A 17,158-nucleotide genomic window follows, 5' to 3' on the forward strand; every position below is an offset into this window, starting at 1 on the left:
TTTTGACGGTTTACTAAGTGCTATCCTTCACCCCCATCAGCACCAAAGCTGGAGAGAAAAATCAATAATCCAACATGTTTATGCTCTTATTTAAATTCACATCTCAACACCTAAGAGAGATTCTCTGCTTGGCACTCCTTCATTACGAGCAAAGAAATAAAAGCGACTTCCTGCTACTGCAATTAGTAAACGACGCCATGGAAACAACCTTGCATAGCGCCTGATGAGCAGCCACTAAAGCATATCAGTCGAGGTGTTTTGTTTTGCTGCTACAGAGCAACATTGCATTTTTTTAAATGTTTGTTGGCATTAGAATCTTTCTGATGTTCCACAAATGTTAGAATCCATCATGTCAACAGTACATTTAGAAATTAGCTATGAAGCCAAAAAGCTATTTTAGTTTGTTTTAGGAACATTTCCGATAAAATTAAATTGAAATATTTATAAGGCCTACATGTATGAGTTCTGCATAAGGAGCTGAATGTACAGAAATGCTGCAAAATGCTTTTTATTTGCATGTCATGCTGTGCAGACTCTCTGTCTGCACTGATGAAAATTCACTTACCACGTCTAAATGCTCACAGGGTCTGATATAACAGGCAGCTGGATCTGTCTGCAGATTATTTCATCTTATAGTGATTTTGTAGACCCTCATACACTATGTTTAGAGGATGACCTTTGACCCCTAGATGGTCTGGCAATGACAAATATAATTTATATTGATGACAGAACTTGTAGTTTCACATAGTGAGCTACTATATTATAACTACAGCTTCCCTGGAACAGTTTGACAGCAGTAAGGCAGTCATACCCTGGCACCACCAGGTCCTCTGACTACCACCGACAGGCATGGTGGGTGAATTGTTCTCTTGATCAAGGCCACCTTGAGGTTCTAGAGGCTCCAGCAGCTTCCAATAACTGTTTGCGGCTTTATAAGGACATTTTAACAGATGCTTTCTTAATATCATGAATTTGTCTAACACAAACCTTTCTCATTATGTCTTCATCTGTACAAACCCTCTTTGTTCTGAATCAGCCACAAATCTCTTCATAGTACAATGTTAACGCTTCAGTTTTTATTAAATATCTAATGTTTTTATACCTTGTCATACGGCACTACACTATCTGATGATTTTCATCAGCAGAGATTCTTTCTCTTTCCCATACTGATTGAAACCTGTGGCCTGCTTAATAATGTGGAACATCCTTCTTAAGTATATTTCCTTTAATTGAGCTCACCAGACAAACTAATTAACCAACTCTCTGAAATTAATTATAGTGATTCAAAGAGCCCTGACACACAATACCATCTATACATTTAATAGCACAACAAAAAAAATTCATCTTTATGACACTTGAATCCAATTTGCATAATAATTTGGAACACAGTGTACATGCAAAATAAATCTGATTAAAATGTCATGTCAAGAAATAAAACCTGAAGAGTTTGTTGAAGAAATTAGGTTACAATATAGGAGAACAAAGCAAAAACCAATTTTCAAACAACAGAAATTGTTTATTTAAAAAACAATAAAATATTATTGCAATCTTATGCAAGACTCTGGAGAGTCAAAAAGACTAGAAAAAACACAATGGAGACTCTTTCAGTTTCTTTACAGTTTTTTTTTTTTACATGACTTAATTCAATAAAATAAAATAATCTAAAAGACATCAAATTCATGATGACCCTGAGATAATTTGGTTGTAAACACTAAATAATCCATTTGCTTTCTGTGCATTCTGTCAGATTTGGGTCAAGACTCTGGGTCGTCCGTGCGTCTCCTCAACACGCCAAGGACGATCACAAGCAACGTTGGAGTCGCAACCACAGCAACAGCAACGGAGACCTGGAAAAATAGCATCTACGTAATCAATACTACAGTACAGTCACAATTAACCAAAACATATTCTTCAAATGTACTTTGGCGTTTAATATTTTTAGGATGACATTTTCATTTCAAAATGCAACATGGTAACTTGCTGTAAACAGATCAAGTTTCCTGATGTTAGCAGATTGAACCAACCTTAATGACTGCAGCAACGTAGTGCTTTTCAAATGATCGCAAAAATACTTTGAGCAGAGCGAGGCTGCAGGGCAAATACGAATCTGCGTCATCTGAGTCTCTGCATCTGACAGGAGAAAAAAAAATACACTTTTAAAATAACTACCGTGACAAATACATGTTTATTAGCCTTTGCTGACCTTTTGTACAAAGTACTGAGAAGCAAATTCTTGTCTGCCAGGTACAGCTCAGACAGGCCCAGATCAATCAGTACGGGAAGCGGCAGTCTGTAACCGTCCTCAGCAAGCAAGCCAAGGTTGTACCAACCCTTAAAAGAGATTAAAAGAACAACTTAAACAGAAATATTCACAAGTTTAATTATAAAAAAAAACACACAAAAAAAGACAATAAAACAATCAAAAACTAAACCTGTGGGTCGTTCCTTAAGGCCGCCAGTGAATACATGTGTGCAGCAGAGGAGAAGTCTTTCTCCCTGCTGTCTGACCCTTCATACAACAGGTCACCCATCCTGATAAAGGCTGGAGGAAGAACAAGGATGCAGGTCAGTTACAGGAAATGGCCTAGAAACGATTGAACATAAAGGTGGTGACGCACCGTAAGGGTCTGGTTTCTCACTCTGGATTGTGAGATTGTAATATCGCCACATGCAGCGTGTGGCATAAGCAGGATCCAGGAAACCAGCCTAGAACGGAAAAAAACCTTTGATCGTGACTCGATTTTAAAATCTACATTATACATATAAGAGATACAACTCACCGCATTTTGGTCACAAATGTATGCCACATTGAACTGTGCAGGAGAATACCCCGATTCAGCTGCCATCAAATAAAACACCAAAGATATCAACCTGTTTGATGAACAAAATGTCATTTTGGTTTAAATACGAGTTTGCTGTCGTATTGAGTTTGAAAAGAGAACGTACATGTCACTCTTCAGGTAGGAGTCCAGCGCTTTGCGTAGGACGCTGCCCAAGTAGCCGTTCTGCTCAGCTGCCCACTTCACCCAGCTACAGGTTGATGGAGAACACAGTGAACAAGTCAAACATGCAAACATAGACAGTGAGGTCAGAGGTTTACATACTGTTATCACTGGCATGGGTCTGCTTCCAATAATTCAATTTAATTGAATTTATAACAATGTTGTCTCAGAAAAAACTAAATCCAATCTAATCATTCGGATAGATTGCAGGTCAATGTCATATATTTAATAATGCATTTCAAATGTTCATTGTCTAGGAATGATAACATAAACCTGTAGTTTATGTATTAAAATAAATACTAAAGCTGCAGTAAATAACATGTTTTTTACATATTTGTTAAAACACGCTGTCGTAACAAAAACTGAGCTTCCTCCCTGTGGCTCTACTGCCACCTGCAGTAATACACCGCTCCGGTTACAAACTACCAGTCACAGCCAGGAAGAGGGTCTTAGCTGTCAATCACTCTCATGAATGTGCTTCTCATATCCTTTGCCTTGCTCCATGTTATGCTACTGCTAGCATAACAGGAAGCTAGCTGTGGCTTCATGTTATGCTGTCATTCATGTTTGTCACGACTGCTAAAGCTAGTTAGCATACGTGGCGGCGGATAAACAGTTTTTCTGGAACAGTAATTTACACAGGAGTGATTGACAGCGCTAAGACCCTCCTCCTGGATCTGATTGGTTGTTTTTGGTTGTAAAAGAATCTTTCACCCCCCTGGAAGTTTTAAAAATGTTATTGTTGCTTAAATGTCAGATTTTATGTTCATGATGATTGTATGTGAAGGTTTCAGTGGAGGTGTGCATAAAGTGTGATTAAAAAAAGTGGAAGTAGCTAACGAAACGGCATCTGATGGACGTCTCTCGACGTATCCGGGAATCCCCGTGGCCCAGACGTCGGCTAGGAAAACCGCTGCGCGCAAGTGTCCTCGTTCCGCAGACTTCAGGTAGAACTTGTAGGCCACATGCTGATGGACACAAATTATTCCCCACTGAATGATCTGAAGCTTTTGCAGTAGAGTACAAGGAATGTGTGCCTTTGCATGTTTGCGAACCTGGTCAGCAGGTTTTCCTGGATACAAGCCCTGCGAGTACAAGATACCGAGGTTCAACGGGGCGTCCGGAGAACCAAGGAGATCGGCCTTTTCCCACAGAGCCACCGCCTGCTGGTAATCCTTCTCAAACTGCTCATAGTACCAGGCCAGGGCGTTGACTGCAGGAACAAAACCCTGATGGAAGCATTGTAAAATAAAACATGGTGAGTGTGAACACTGAATAGATTTCTAGCTACGAAGTTAACACGCTATTAAAAATGGGTAATTAAAACATAATTATATAAAACCTGCTCCATTGCTTTCTTGAGGAACGTGACGCCTTTTGGAACGTCCTTCTCAACTCCTTGACCCTACAATGAAAAACTATCTGCTATAACAAGATCACTATTCTTTAAAACAAAAAAACCAGCATTTTTAATGTATACAGATTTAAATCTTACCAGCAGCAGTACTATTGCATAGTCATACATAGACACTGGGTCCTCCAGCTGAACAGCTCCTCTTCTGTAATGCTTCACAGCCTCTTGGATGTTTGGAGACAATCCTTGCTGACCCCAGAAGAGCATCCGGGCCAGAGCTTGCTGCAGGACAACGGTTATTTTTTAAATGTTCCGCTCCGTCTTCGAAGCTGCAGTTGATTCACTTTTGCAAGAATATGTCTTTCACGTGTTTGTTAAAACTGTCACTATGCTGGGGCAGTACAATATGAGACGGATAATCTGGAGAAAAATAAAATCAAATAATAAAATCCAGCTCCTCTGATTCCTCCCAGTCGTCCTGCTGCTGTCTGTAGAAATACAGGTGACAGTATTGCTGCATGAATTTTTTTATGATGGAATAGATAGAAAAAACATTTCCACCAAAGGAACTTTGGAGATTTTATGAGTTTCAAAAGTTGGAAGATTGGTAAGGTTTTTTTAATCCAATTTTTGACTTTTGAAACTTGGACATTTCTACTTATTTCTAGAAAATTAATTAATCTAAAAATTTCTGAGTTGTTTTTGAAAAATGCCAACATTTCAAAAACAAATTTCCCAGAAAAGCTTTGCGATTAATCTCACAGTTTCTGAGTTTTTCTATCCAATTTGTGACTTTTGAAACTCACAAATTGTTTTCTAGCAGATTTCTGAGAGTTTTGGTGAAAATGTCCCCCCCCTCCCCTCATTTTGTTCTCTCTACAACAGCCCTGATTCACTGCCGTAACTTTCGGTTATTTCGGGAGCATGACTGAAATCTCACACAAGCAGCTAGATGAATAAAAGATTCAACAGCAGCAAGAAGAAAGTTGGGAATCTGGTGCAACAGATGGTGGTGGGCGCAGTCCACCCCTGATCTCAACATCACTGAAAAGATCAAAGCCTCACAAAAGTCCAAATGGACTCCCTCCGAAGCCAGATAAAGCCGTGTACCTCAGCGTCAGCCGCCCCTCTGCGGGCCTGAAGCTTCAGCCACTGAAAGATGTGATGGTCCTCGTTGGTCTGACTGTTCAAAGCCTCGTCGTCGTTCAGATATACATCCTCCACAAACGTCTCAAAAGGAAGTGAAGAGCAGAAGACATGTTAAGGTGAAACACTTTGATTTTCTTTTCAACAGTTTCTCCCACAAAACGCTGCGCTGCGGTTATGAATTAAACATGAAGAACTGCTCCAAACACCCTCTTCATCAAACAGTAATCTCTCCTATATTACAGAGCACGGAGTGCAGAAATCATATTGATGACTTTAAACTGGATGCTGATCCCTCAGTGAAAGGAAATTTTTAGAAGCATATTCTGCCTCAGCTCACATGTCAGAAAAATCAGACGCAGAACCCTGCAGAAGGGTTCAGCGCCACTTGGACTTCTCCATGTTTTCAGCAACAATAGAAAGGCAAACCTCATTTTCTAGAAAGAATTATCTGCTCTTTTAAAAATACTAAAAGTACAAATGTAAAATGTGTGACATTCAATTCCCTTTACCTTGATATCGACTGAATAGAATTTGGTGTCACTAAAGCGCAACGATATAATAAGACAGATAATGTGAAGGTGGGAGAAAAAAAAAATTTAAAAAGTGAGCTCCCCCTTGTGGTACTTATGCTGACCTGCAGGAATACGCCACTGGTCAGAAACAACCAATGAGAGGCAGGAGGAGGGGCTTAGAGCTGTCCAGTCACACAGAGATCAAGCAATTCAGCAAGGAACATCATTTCACTGGTAGTTTTTGATATGGGCAGTTGCCCAGGGAGGCATTAGGAAGGGGTGGGTTGTCCAACAAATATGAAATAAAGTATCTCATCTATCTTATCTTATCAGAGGTATCTGTCAGTTATCTGCATACTTCTGCTTGTATGCATGTGCAGTAGACGTATTTTAGTCACCTTCTTAAAATAATGGCCTATGGGTCATCTTTAGCCAAAAGATGATTTAGATAAAAAATAAAAAAAAATCATGTTTGGCAAAAAAAATGACGTAGCTCATTATTTTATTAAGGTGGGGGCTTGATTGCTGCTGAGGACTGGGTGACTAGTCCTCAGCAGCAGGACTAGTCACCCAGTTTGATAATTGCTTGAAATTTAATTAGTTGAAGGTGAAATACGATGAGGCTGGTCTGTGCCAAGCGGCAAGCCTCGTCGTATTTCCTGCAAGAAACACCAAATCTTGGAGAGACATACAGAAAATACTTTACAGTATAATTTAATATGAAAACTTTTGTACTATATCGAGGTTCAAAGCCGGTCCTGGATGGCCGACATCCTGCATGTTTTAGTTCTCTCCCTGGTGGCAGTAACAACCTCTTCAGCAGGTCGATGTTCTTCTTAGGCCTTCTGATGAGCCATCATTTGATCCAGCTGCGTTTAAAGAACTAACACATGCAGGAGGCCGGCCATCGAGGACCAACTCTGGACACCACTGCACAGTATAGAAGAACAGAGATGAGAGTTTTCTCCCAGTTCCTGCTTTCCAACATCCAACACATCCATTACCTGCTGTGGTGTGGGATTATGACGGTCCAAAGTTGTCTGTTTGGCAATATTTGCGTAATAGGCATAAGCCAGATCTGGGTCTTTGGGCAGACCATGCAGCCCCCGCTGATGGACATGACCGAGATGGAGAAGCGCCAGCCGATGGTCCCTTTGTGCAGCCAGCAGGGCAAGCAGCCAGGCCTGTGACCAACACAGAAACATGGGAATAAACTGAACATGTTAATCCCAGGTAGAGAGAAACAACCTCTACTAGAATAATAATGAAAAACAAGAGAGAATAAAACACCTTAATGGGATTTTTGTGGACTCCCAGACCAGAGCTGTAGAGCACAGATGACATGTGTAGGGCGTGGTTATCAGCAAGGCAGCCAGCTTGGAGTAGCAGAGGTAAGACTTTGCTGACCGCTGCACTGCTGCCCATTTGACTCATCTTCTGGACAGAGAAGGAGTACAGAGCTCTTCCCACAGCGGACGGGCTGACTGCCGTTCCTCCTGCAGGAGTTTGGCAGCCCATTACCATCAATCAGTGAATCAAGAGATCATCACAGCTCTCAAGCTGTCTAGTCAGACAGATTTGCATTATGTAGTTCATTTATTACCATGTTTAAAAACCAGTAACTTGGCTAGTTTTGTGGCCAGTTTTCTGTGAGCTGCCGCCTCCTCCCAAAGCTCACACCGGGGATTTGAAAGATCCCTTCCCATCCGGTCGTGGAAAACAGCCAAACGAGTCCCTAGAATGGCCAAAAACACTCCGTGACTTCACAGGTTTTCTTCCGCTGAGATTTTACCGCCCTCTGGTGGACAGAAAGACACATTACCACTTTTTCTCTGTTTGGCTTTGAGGGTGAAACCACTGATCTTGACGGTGATGTCAAAAAGAAATTCTTGGCAGCTCTGCAGCCATCCAGTCAGGTTTACATTTTTTATAACATCTGGAACAGCTACGTCAGACTGTGGATGTAGAAGAACGAGGGAGAAGAGCTTAGATTTAAAATATTCACTGTTAAGTTAAAGCTACTGTATGACAATATAACTGAAAAGTTAACTGTATCATTGAATCATGTCAGCAAGGGTAATTATGTAATTCTGTGTAGCGCTGTCAGTTATGAGCGTGATTGTCAGCACTAAGACCCTCCTCCTCTTGACTCTGATTGGTTGTTTGCGACCGAGGAGGAAGAAGAAGAGATGGATTTTTTCACAGATTATCTGTCTCATATTATACTGTCACAACACGGTGACATTTTTACAAATATGTAAAAAACATTTTGTGTATGAAATGAATTTGTAAGAGCCAAAAGACTACCAGACTGTGAGGAACTCTGTTGCGGTAGTAAACCACTGGTCCAAAATAACCCTCCAGGCCTTGGACGAATTTCCCTCCACCAATCACAAAATACCCCTCTGTGTCATCCAACAGGGCAGAATGACTCAACCTGTGTATTAAAAAAATAAACGTTAAAGATGAGCAGAATCGCATGATAAATTTGTCATTAAATTAGAAAGTGGACCTACAAGTACTCTGAAGATTTAACCGTTCTTTCCTCGTTGTCCATAAACGCCAAGGAGACGGTGACCTATAAAGACAATGGCAGCTTTAGTTTCATTGTTGTCCTTACACAAATATTGAAGAATATGCTGCGTCAACATGAGATCACTCACAGTTCTGCCCTGTAAGGTCAAAGTGAGTTGGCACCACTTGTTTAAAGGCACGGTGAACGAGGAGAGAAACGCAGAGGATTCCTCAGACGCTCCACTTATCTGAACGTGCAGCTGGCCTGTCGTCAGAATGAGACCGGGTTGGAATGTTGCTTCAAATTATTTCAATTAAAACTGTAATTTATTCATCTATCTAGTCATCTTTCTCTAACAGAGACTAAATAATAAAAGAGAATGGATCTTTGTGTGTTGAATTTCAAGCAAAATATTCCAAACACAAATTTTCAATCCAAAGAGCTGGACTAAAAAGACTAAAGGAAAAAGGAAAAATGTTTACAGATAATAAATACCAGTGGCAAATCATTGGAAGGTTTTACCACTACCTAAACGTTTGTTGGGTGTAAATGGTTCCAAAGTAGAACCAGAACCATTATTTGTTTAAAATACTGATTTAAGTCAATAATTAAAATGATAAAATAAAATAAATAAGTCAATAAAATAAATGATTTGGCATAAAAACTGAATTTTTGAAGATATCTCCATCAAGGTACAATCCTTTATTTGGAGAAATGTAGATATTTTAACATCAGAGCCTGTTTTCAGCTTTTGGAATCTCAGGTTCAGGAAAAACGGCCACAAATTTTACTGAAAAGCTGTAAATGATGAATTCAAACATGATCATGAGGAGGGGTGTGGTGTCAGTAAAGATGCCTCTCTTTCAACATCAAATAGTAGAAAAGTTACCGATACCTGATTTTGTTAGGAAAAGTGCTGGTGTGGCATAATTGTTATGGGAATCAATGTGATAAAACAGTCCACACAATTTGTGCTTGCAATATCTTCTGACAAATACCCACAGAGAAAGTTCACACCTAGGAAAAAAAAATATATCACAGTGATCAGTGCAAAGGTAACCATAGTAACATTTCCATCCACCGAATAATTAACTGGGTGGCAACTTTACTGTCGTACCAAGGAAAAGGGACGGCTTTAACCCGGAAGTGCTCCAGCAACTCGTTCCTGTACGGGTCCAGGCTCTTTGTTATTCCAAAACTTTCTCCAGTTGAAGCATAGAGTGCAGACAGAAGATGGATGGTTTCTAAGGGTAACAGAGAGTTTTAGTTGAATAAAAATTTGTTTTTATATGCAACAGTAGTCATTTAAAACAGGTTAATGTTTCAAGTAACTTCCACAATGCTACCAGTGTTAATTTTATTATTATTAATTTAGCTTCATCTTATGTAATCCCCTCATCAGTTGCTTTGATTCTTTCATGCATGTTTGAGAAAGTGACCAACCTCCCACCTCACGCAGCACCCCTTCCCCACTCAGCTCCTCTAGACTAGCGGCAGTAGCAATTAGCAAACACCTGGTGGAGCTGCACGTCTGCTGGGCTCATCATGCAAACTACTTCTAAGTCCAACGCTCCTAACAGCGGTTGTAAACAACATGAGGAGACATGTTGTGATGACTTCCTGTCAGAAAGAGCAGGAGTTTCTTAAAAGAGACAGAGGCCCAATTTCAAAGGCGTTATATTGTGAAGTCAATTTCTTTTGCTGCTTATGACAAACATGATCATGTTTGTCATAAAATGCCAAGTAGTACTCTCCCTTTGAATAAAAAAAAGCTAACATCTAATATATTTTCACTGGTCCAATCTTACCTTGCTCTAAAGGACACTTTTTCTGTAAAAACCGCTGAGTTAATTGTAACATTTGTTTACTCCACGCAGTGCAGAGACGATGCTGCTTGATAGGGCGACTGAAGAAGGGTGTGGGCAGCAAGAACGCCACATCCTGAGAACCCTTGGACCGTTTAGTATCATCAGAACCACTGTATGTGACAGAGGCTCGGAGCAAACAACTCAGCACCCTGTGGGACTCCGGAACGATTCCGTCTGCTTGGTAAACCAACCAGTCTGGCAGATTCAGCTTCATGGTCCTTATTACAGGATTGCCGGGGACACAACTCCACCGTCTGATACGGACTGTGGAGACTGAGCCAGTTTCAAACGACACCACACAGTCCAGCTGTACGGTAGCTGCCCCATCGCAAGAGTAGAAAACTCTCAGGAGATGGTCAGGGAGAACTTCCTCTGGAGGATTCAGGAGCTTCACCTGGTACAGAGCGCAAACAATCTGAAGAACGGCACACACACAGTTACACACCTGACGAAAGGGGAGAAGACAGAGATGCTTGAGATAAACGTGCTCCTACCTGCATGCCGAGGAAAAACTGGCAGATGCGTTTGTACAACGTATGAAAGGCCATGTCCCACAGCGCCGGCAGTAACCTTCTGCTGCAGAGAAACTAAAGAGCCGGATCTAATCCTGTTCCACACTGGCTGCTCTGAAACACAGGTAAATATTTAACAGCACACGGTTCCACCCAATTACTACCTGAACCGTGTGGGTGAGTGGGGAGGAGTTGTATCTGAAGAAGACACAACTAAAGCGTCTCCACAGAGCCTGCAAAAGTATTCACACCCCTTACATGTTTCCACATTCAGTTTACAGCTGCAGGCCTTTTACATGACAGACCAACACAAAGCAATGAGTGCTTGTGAACTGGAAGCAAATTCCATCCTAAATATTTTTATTGTCCTTCCTCGTGATCTGGGTCCAGACAGATGTTTCATTCACATCTACTGGAAAGGCTTGGATTAGTTTCTTGATTTAATATCTGATCAAATGAATCCAGATGTTTCAACCTCTACGCCACAAACCAACCAAAATGTGGACGTCTGCCTCAACTCACAGGCCACTGAAGCGGAGCACTGATCAGAGAAATGGTGGAGACGACTTGAGGCAACAGTGGAGGAGCTGCAGAGAAACACGGCTCTGGTGAGAAAGCCAAACAGAACAGATAGTAGTTCTGCATGAAGCTCAGGAATTCCACTGCTGAGGGAAAGCTGTACACACATCCTGTTTAACATGTTCACCTATCCATGTGTCATGTAAGAGATTAATATTGTTTACTTAGATTGTCTTTTTTGTACACTTATTTTTTTATTTTTCCATTTTGGTTGTCAACATACTTCACTATGGCATCTGCTTGTTTTTGTCATTTGTTGTGTTTATTATTACAATGTCTTTCTGTTTGGTGGTGTGCATTGTGTGAAAATAAAAAAAAAATAAATTGAACTAAAAAAAATTTTAATTTCTGTCTAAACATGACAAAAATTCTCAGGAGGTATAAAAGATTTTTGTAAGTGGCTGTTAAAAATACTGATGGTGTATATGTATATATATATATGTATATGTATGTATGTTTGATAAATACACCTACACCTTATAAAAATCAAACATAACCTAAAAGAAACTTGACTTCACAATCTGACGCCTTTAAAGTGGCCTCTGTCTCTTTAAGAAGACTTTCTGCCTTCAACACGTCGACACAGAGCTTCACGTTAGGCCGTTTATAACGGCTCTTAGGAACAAGGCAAGACTGAGGAGATGTTTATTCCTGAGGAAAAATTGAAAGAAAAAAAATCTGCGAGTTCAGATTACAAACGAGTAAAACCCAATTTGTTTTCATTCAAAATAGTTTATTGCTATCATGCAAGAGTGCCATCAAAGTCTAGACCACCACAGATGCAAAATTATCATTTTTCTCTGTACAAATATACTGCATGTATTCATAAATATAAGCTCAAAAATGAGAAGAAAAGTTGAGTAGCAAGGTTAGAGTTGAAGCTGATCCATTCTTTTAACCCAATATAGGCTTTGTTATGGTAGTTGACATGCATCAACATTACAGTGCAATATACTGGGAGGAGACAGACACCCGGACACACACCCGCGCGCACTCAGATGGCATTTTCAATTTACAGCCGTCGTGCAGAGAAAATAAAAACAAACCCAAAATAAAACTAAACAGAACAAAAAGGAGAAAGGTAGAAAAGACACCAAGAAGTACCAGCAAGAATGTCTTCAATCTGGTCTCTTAAATAAGTAACTGAAACATTTCTTCTGCATCCAAACCACCGGTTACATGATGAGGCCGAGGCGGGGCCGGGGAGAGACGACCTGTCTTCTGCAGCACTTTTTGGTTGATCATTTAACAGAAGCGCCCTAAAAATGACCGGCGCCCTCACTACGTCAGAAATCAACTACAACTACTGATGCATAGCTCTGTGCTTAAAACCAAGCGACTTGCATTAAAAACTGGCACCACATTCTGTGTTGTAAATAATCTGAGAATTGAACTCACCTGTAACAAATGTAAACATGTTGTACCTACGGTACTGTTACAGTAATGATACCCTGGGACATTCAGCGTCTAAACTCGGGACGTGCGGGCACGGCGCACATCGTGGAGCTCTGGGTTCTGGATCGAACACAACACGAATACGAAGGCCTCTGACGAAATCAGAGATTTGGCACTTTTACACGATTGGTTGTTTTGCCTCCACACCTTGTAGTCTTTTATAAAAAAAAGTCATCTTAAACGGTAATTTTTTTTTTCAGCTAAGCAAATACATATCCTTGTAATGGTAGCCCTTACCAACAACTATTACTACTTACTTTTTCGTTACATTGAACTAAAGTGGGAAAAAGGGGGACCAGTAAGACAGAAAAGAGCAGAAGCCGTTTAAAGTTTTGCCTTTCTAATAGAACTGATCAAAAATGTGACATTTGATCTCATCGCCTTCATCCGAATGTTACCAAGCAGAGAATTCATCCACACACTGTTATACTTCAACTGGTTCTTCAATTGTTTTTTTTTATTATGAATCATAGCTGATGAAAACCCTAAATCCAGCTTCTCAAGAAATTTGACTAGAAGTATTTTTTTTATAGCACAACAAATGCTAAGGACTGAAAATTCACTGGAAGGTCAGCTGTGTAGGAGACGTTGGTAACAAAGTATCGTTACTTACAAACGCTGGCTGCTCAGAGTGCAAGCATATCATATCAACTAGTGGTGGGACTCGATTCAAATTTTCAATAGTTCATTAATTATTAATTACTTGTTGTAATTATTGAATAAGTAAACAGACAGCTCAATAACAATTGTCTTTAATCTGAACTGGTGCAAAGTGCTGTTCTGCTTTCCAGTGTTTCACTCGTGGTCGTTGACGGTGGTACTGGTGACGTCTGCGCTGCTGCTACATGTTTAGCACCGAGATGCTATTTCTGGCTTGAACAGCTTCACTGTTGGGCTAACTCCTTCTAGCACCATGACAGTCTTTTCCCGTTCCATCAGTTTTTTTGAAGCTAATGTTGGCCCAGAGTGAGCCAAGAGAAGTGGCTTTGTCGTCCACTGTTGACTGCAGATGTCAGTTGTGGGTCAGATTTATGGACGTACCAGAAACACACAAACACAAAGGTTCCCTTGTATGTAAAAAGATGAATTGCCCTAAAATGGATGTGATTTATTTATCTAAATGAATCCTTCAGAGTCCTGACTGTGACAAATGGAAAGAAAATAATGTCAGAAAAAAGACTCAGTAAGAGCTAGCTACTACTTATCTCTAGTAACTAGTAGTAATTAGGGATTACTACTTGTTACTAGATTGTGAAGCAATCTTGCTAAAGATTGTGAAGCTAAGATTACTTGCATACAAAACCAGTAGCCTACCCAGGTTACAGCTGGTGCATTTCTTGTGTTACACATTTTCTGAACCAGATGCAAGAAGGGGTTTAGCTTGAAGCAAATAAATTGTTTATGCATCATTTGGTGCCACATTTTTCCTTTCACTCAACCTTCCACTGCCCTGCTTTGACAAAGCACTGAGAGCAGCCAGCAATAAGTTTCTGTGCTCCACCCTACATTTGGATGGCATCAACAACAGAATGGTGGAGAAAAAAAATTGTGTTGGCCATGATGTAATATTTCTGTTTTGAAACCGATTCCATTTATCAAATGTTATGTAAACTTTACGGTCTCAAATACAGAATTGAGGATTTTCATTAGCTGGAAACAATGAAGCTGAAATTAACAGAAATAAATTATTCAAAATGATCCCTGTTTAGTTCTTTTGAGCTTCAAATCTAGAACTAAATGTTTTGGATTTACTTTTCAATGTTAATTTAATTGAGATGCATAGGTAAGGTTTCAATTCATTGAATACTTTCTTTTTTATCTGTGGTTATTGTTTAATAAAGCTGGACTTTAAAACAAGAAAAAGAACAGATATCCAGGACCTTTCCAATATTGTACAGCATGAAAAAAGTATTTAACATTAAAAAAAGAAATGCCCTTTCCTTAAAATGTGATTGTCGTTTTGTAACATTAGCAGATGTTCTTCTCCATCTACAAGTCTTTACTGTTACACTGTGTCTAAATAGTAACATTTTGGTGTAGGCAAACCTCTAACTACCACTCCTCCTATTGTGTTTTAAGTTCCCCTAAATGCATATTTTCCCCCTTTTAGACAACAAATGACAGAAAAATCTGTACTTGCAAGTTGTAAAAAAAAAAAAAAAAGAATAAAAGAGGAACAAAACACAAGAAACTGTGTGCATTCATTTGAATTGGTAGGCTAGACAGCTAGGTAGTAATCAAAGTAACATCGAGTGTTTTCTACGCTGGATAACAACACGAACCGAGCAAACACTAAGAGCATATCAGTCAAACAAAAGTGAAGACATGCAAAATGTCAGATTGTAGAACGAGGGGCGGGGGGGAAACTAAAATAAAGAAATCCAGAGGGAGAAATGCTTCCCTTTCAGACTGGCACAACTTCCTGCAGGAATAAATAATACTTTACATTCCACTGTACAGACCTGCCGCGCCGCGCCGCGCTCCACTTCGAACGCTGGACCATCAAGCAGAGGAGGCCAGACGGCGGGTTGCTCCCTCAGTCCAACGCAGGCGTCGGAACCTACTGGTAAAATGTAGCCTGCCATCTTTTTGACCGCAATTAAACCCAAGACATTACAAAAAGAAGAAGAAGAAGAAGAAAAAAAAGAGACAAATAGAGGAATACAGTTAAGCAGCTTTGACAGCCTTTTGGTTCATGTTGCTCATTTCTTCTGCTTCTTGAAGATTTTGAAGGGGTGTTTCTTGCGGATGACGGCGGAATCTGTATCTTCTCCAGTAGAGCAGCTGTCCTCCTCCAGAGGACTCTTCTTGGAGGACAGCTGCGGGATGCGACTGCTGCCCTTCCCCCCCGCCGCTGCCGCCGCTCCCGCCTGGCCGCCCGTCGGAGACGGCGTATCCGGCTCGGTCGAGTTGGGGCTGAAAGATCGGGAAGACTCGGAGAAGCTGTTGATCTCTCCCAGGCTGGGCGACTTCTCCATGTGGTGGATCTCCTTCATGAGGATGGGGCTCCCGGAGACGTTCTCCGCGGCGCCGCCGTCGTAAATCCGGTTCCCTCCGTTGGAGTGCAGGGAGATGGTGTCGTCCGCCCGGCCGGAGAGGCCGTACAACAGAGAGGTGGGCTTGATCAGATGGCTTTTGGAGCCGTAGGCCGAGAGCCGATCGCCGACTTGTGAGAGGGACAACGAGGAGTCGGAGTCGGAGCGGTTCAAGTCCCTGCAGGGGGGCCCAACGTAAAATACAAAAATTAGACGGGGGCAGGAGAATTTGAACTATGCATAAATTTCATAATGTATGCATAAGTAGGGCTGGGCGAAATGGCTTAAAAATAAAATCTGTTTTAGAGATGCACCGATAAATCGGCCTTGATTTTCTTAATTTTGGGAGATCGGTGATTGGTCGATACTTAAATGTTAAGCTGATCATAAAGCAGGTCTAAAAATTTGCCAATGTCCTCCATCGCTCTACTATGAGAGAGGGTTGAGGCTATTTTTAGCAACATTTCAAACAAGACCGGTGATTGGCCAGAAAACTGCAATCGGTGCATCCATTTTTTTTTTCTTATCAGATTGTATGTTCTGAGGAGAAAATTACAAATGACTAAATATTTTCAAAAGGTAACTTTTATGTCAATCATCCTTACAACAGCATATTAGGCCCAGGCTTTGAGAATTCTGATGCATTTACAAGAATAGTCTCAATATTAGCAGAATAAAGGCACAATTTTACAAGAACAACTTAAAACTAACATAAAAAATGTATTTTAATGAGAAAAATTCATCCTGTAAGCAAGATCTGATCAGTTTGTGCAGATCTTTATTCAAAATAGACTCAGTCGCTTGCATGATGGTTTCAAAGTCCAGCTCGGCAATCATCTGACACGATGTGTCAAAAGATGAAGTATTTCCTTATCTGTAAAGCTAATACCAAATCATCATTCCAATGTTTTATTTTTAATGTTGGGTTATCATAAAATTACTGCTTCATCTTCAAGAGATTATGATTGTATTCTTTTCATAATAATACGACTTTATTCTTGTAATTAAGGAGAAAAAAGTAGCCTGGTCCTAATAGGTCCTAAAGTCCAAATTAATAGAAGCACATTTGCCAGATAAGATTGTGGACTTGGCTGTGCAGACGTCACTCTGAACTTTGGAAACACAACGAGCCCATCGGAGAGAGACGGAACAAAAAAAAAAAAGATTTTCCAAAAAT

The 17,158-nt window shown here is 40.5% G+C and overlaps 2 protein-coding genes across 6 annotated transcripts in view; both read right to left on the minus strand.

The window, feature by feature from the left end:
* Nucleotides 1-1,495: 1,495 nt before the first annotated feature.
* LOC122833015 (protein sel-1 homolog 3) lies at nt 1,496-11,007 on the minus strand. Of its 2 annotated transcripts, XM_044120309.1 has the most exons (23): nt 10,895-11,007; nt 10,341-10,815; nt 9,650-9,776; nt 9,428-9,549; nt 8,681-8,796; nt 8,534-8,595; nt 8,325-8,454; nt 7,840-7,972; nt 7,621-7,752; nt 7,308-7,513; nt 7,022-7,201; nt 5,467-5,586; nt 4,498-4,638; nt 4,345-4,407; nt 4,058-4,231; nt 3,843-3,970; nt 2,947-3,030; nt 2,781-2,871; nt 2,619-2,706; nt 2,433-2,542; nt 2,204-2,331; nt 2,025-2,130; nt 1,496-1,847 (listed from the first exon to the last, which is right to left on the minus strand). In XM_044120309.1, the coding sequence occupies exons 1-23, from the start codon at nt 10,946-10,948 to the stop codon at nt 1,755-1,757; spliced, it is 3,063 nt and encodes a 1,020-aa protein (XP_043976244.1). In that variant the 5' UTR covers nt 10,949-11,007; the 3' UTR covers nt 1,496-1,754. The 2 variants fall into 2 exon arrangements, with proteins under 2 accessions (XP_043976244.1, XP_043976245.1); XM_044120310.1 differs by lacking the exons at nt 10,341-10,815; nt 10,895-11,007 and adding an exon at nt 10,047-10,157.
* A 1,206-nt stretch (nt 11,008-12,213) lies between these two features.
* Nucleotides 12,214-17,158, minus strand: part of stim1a (stromal interaction molecule 1a) — a 33,535-nt gene continuing 28,590 nt past the window's right edge. For all 4 annotated transcript variants that reach the window (XM_044119344.1, XM_044119346.1, XM_044119347.1 and 1 more), the window contains one exon: nt 12,214-16,159. In XM_044119344.1, the coding sequence (XP_043975279.1) occupies nt 15,649-16,159 (511 nt within the window). In that variant the 3' untranslated portion in view covers nt 12,214-15,648. The remainder of the gene's footprint in view (nt 16,160-17,158) is intronic.

Source organism: Gambusia affinis, linkage group LG06 (assembly GCF_019740435.1).
Source record: "Gambusia affinis linkage group LG06, SWU_Gaff_1.0, whole genome shotgun sequence".
NCBI lineage: Eukaryota > Metazoa > Chordata > Actinopteri > Cyprinodontiformes > Poeciliidae > Gambusia > Gambusia affinis.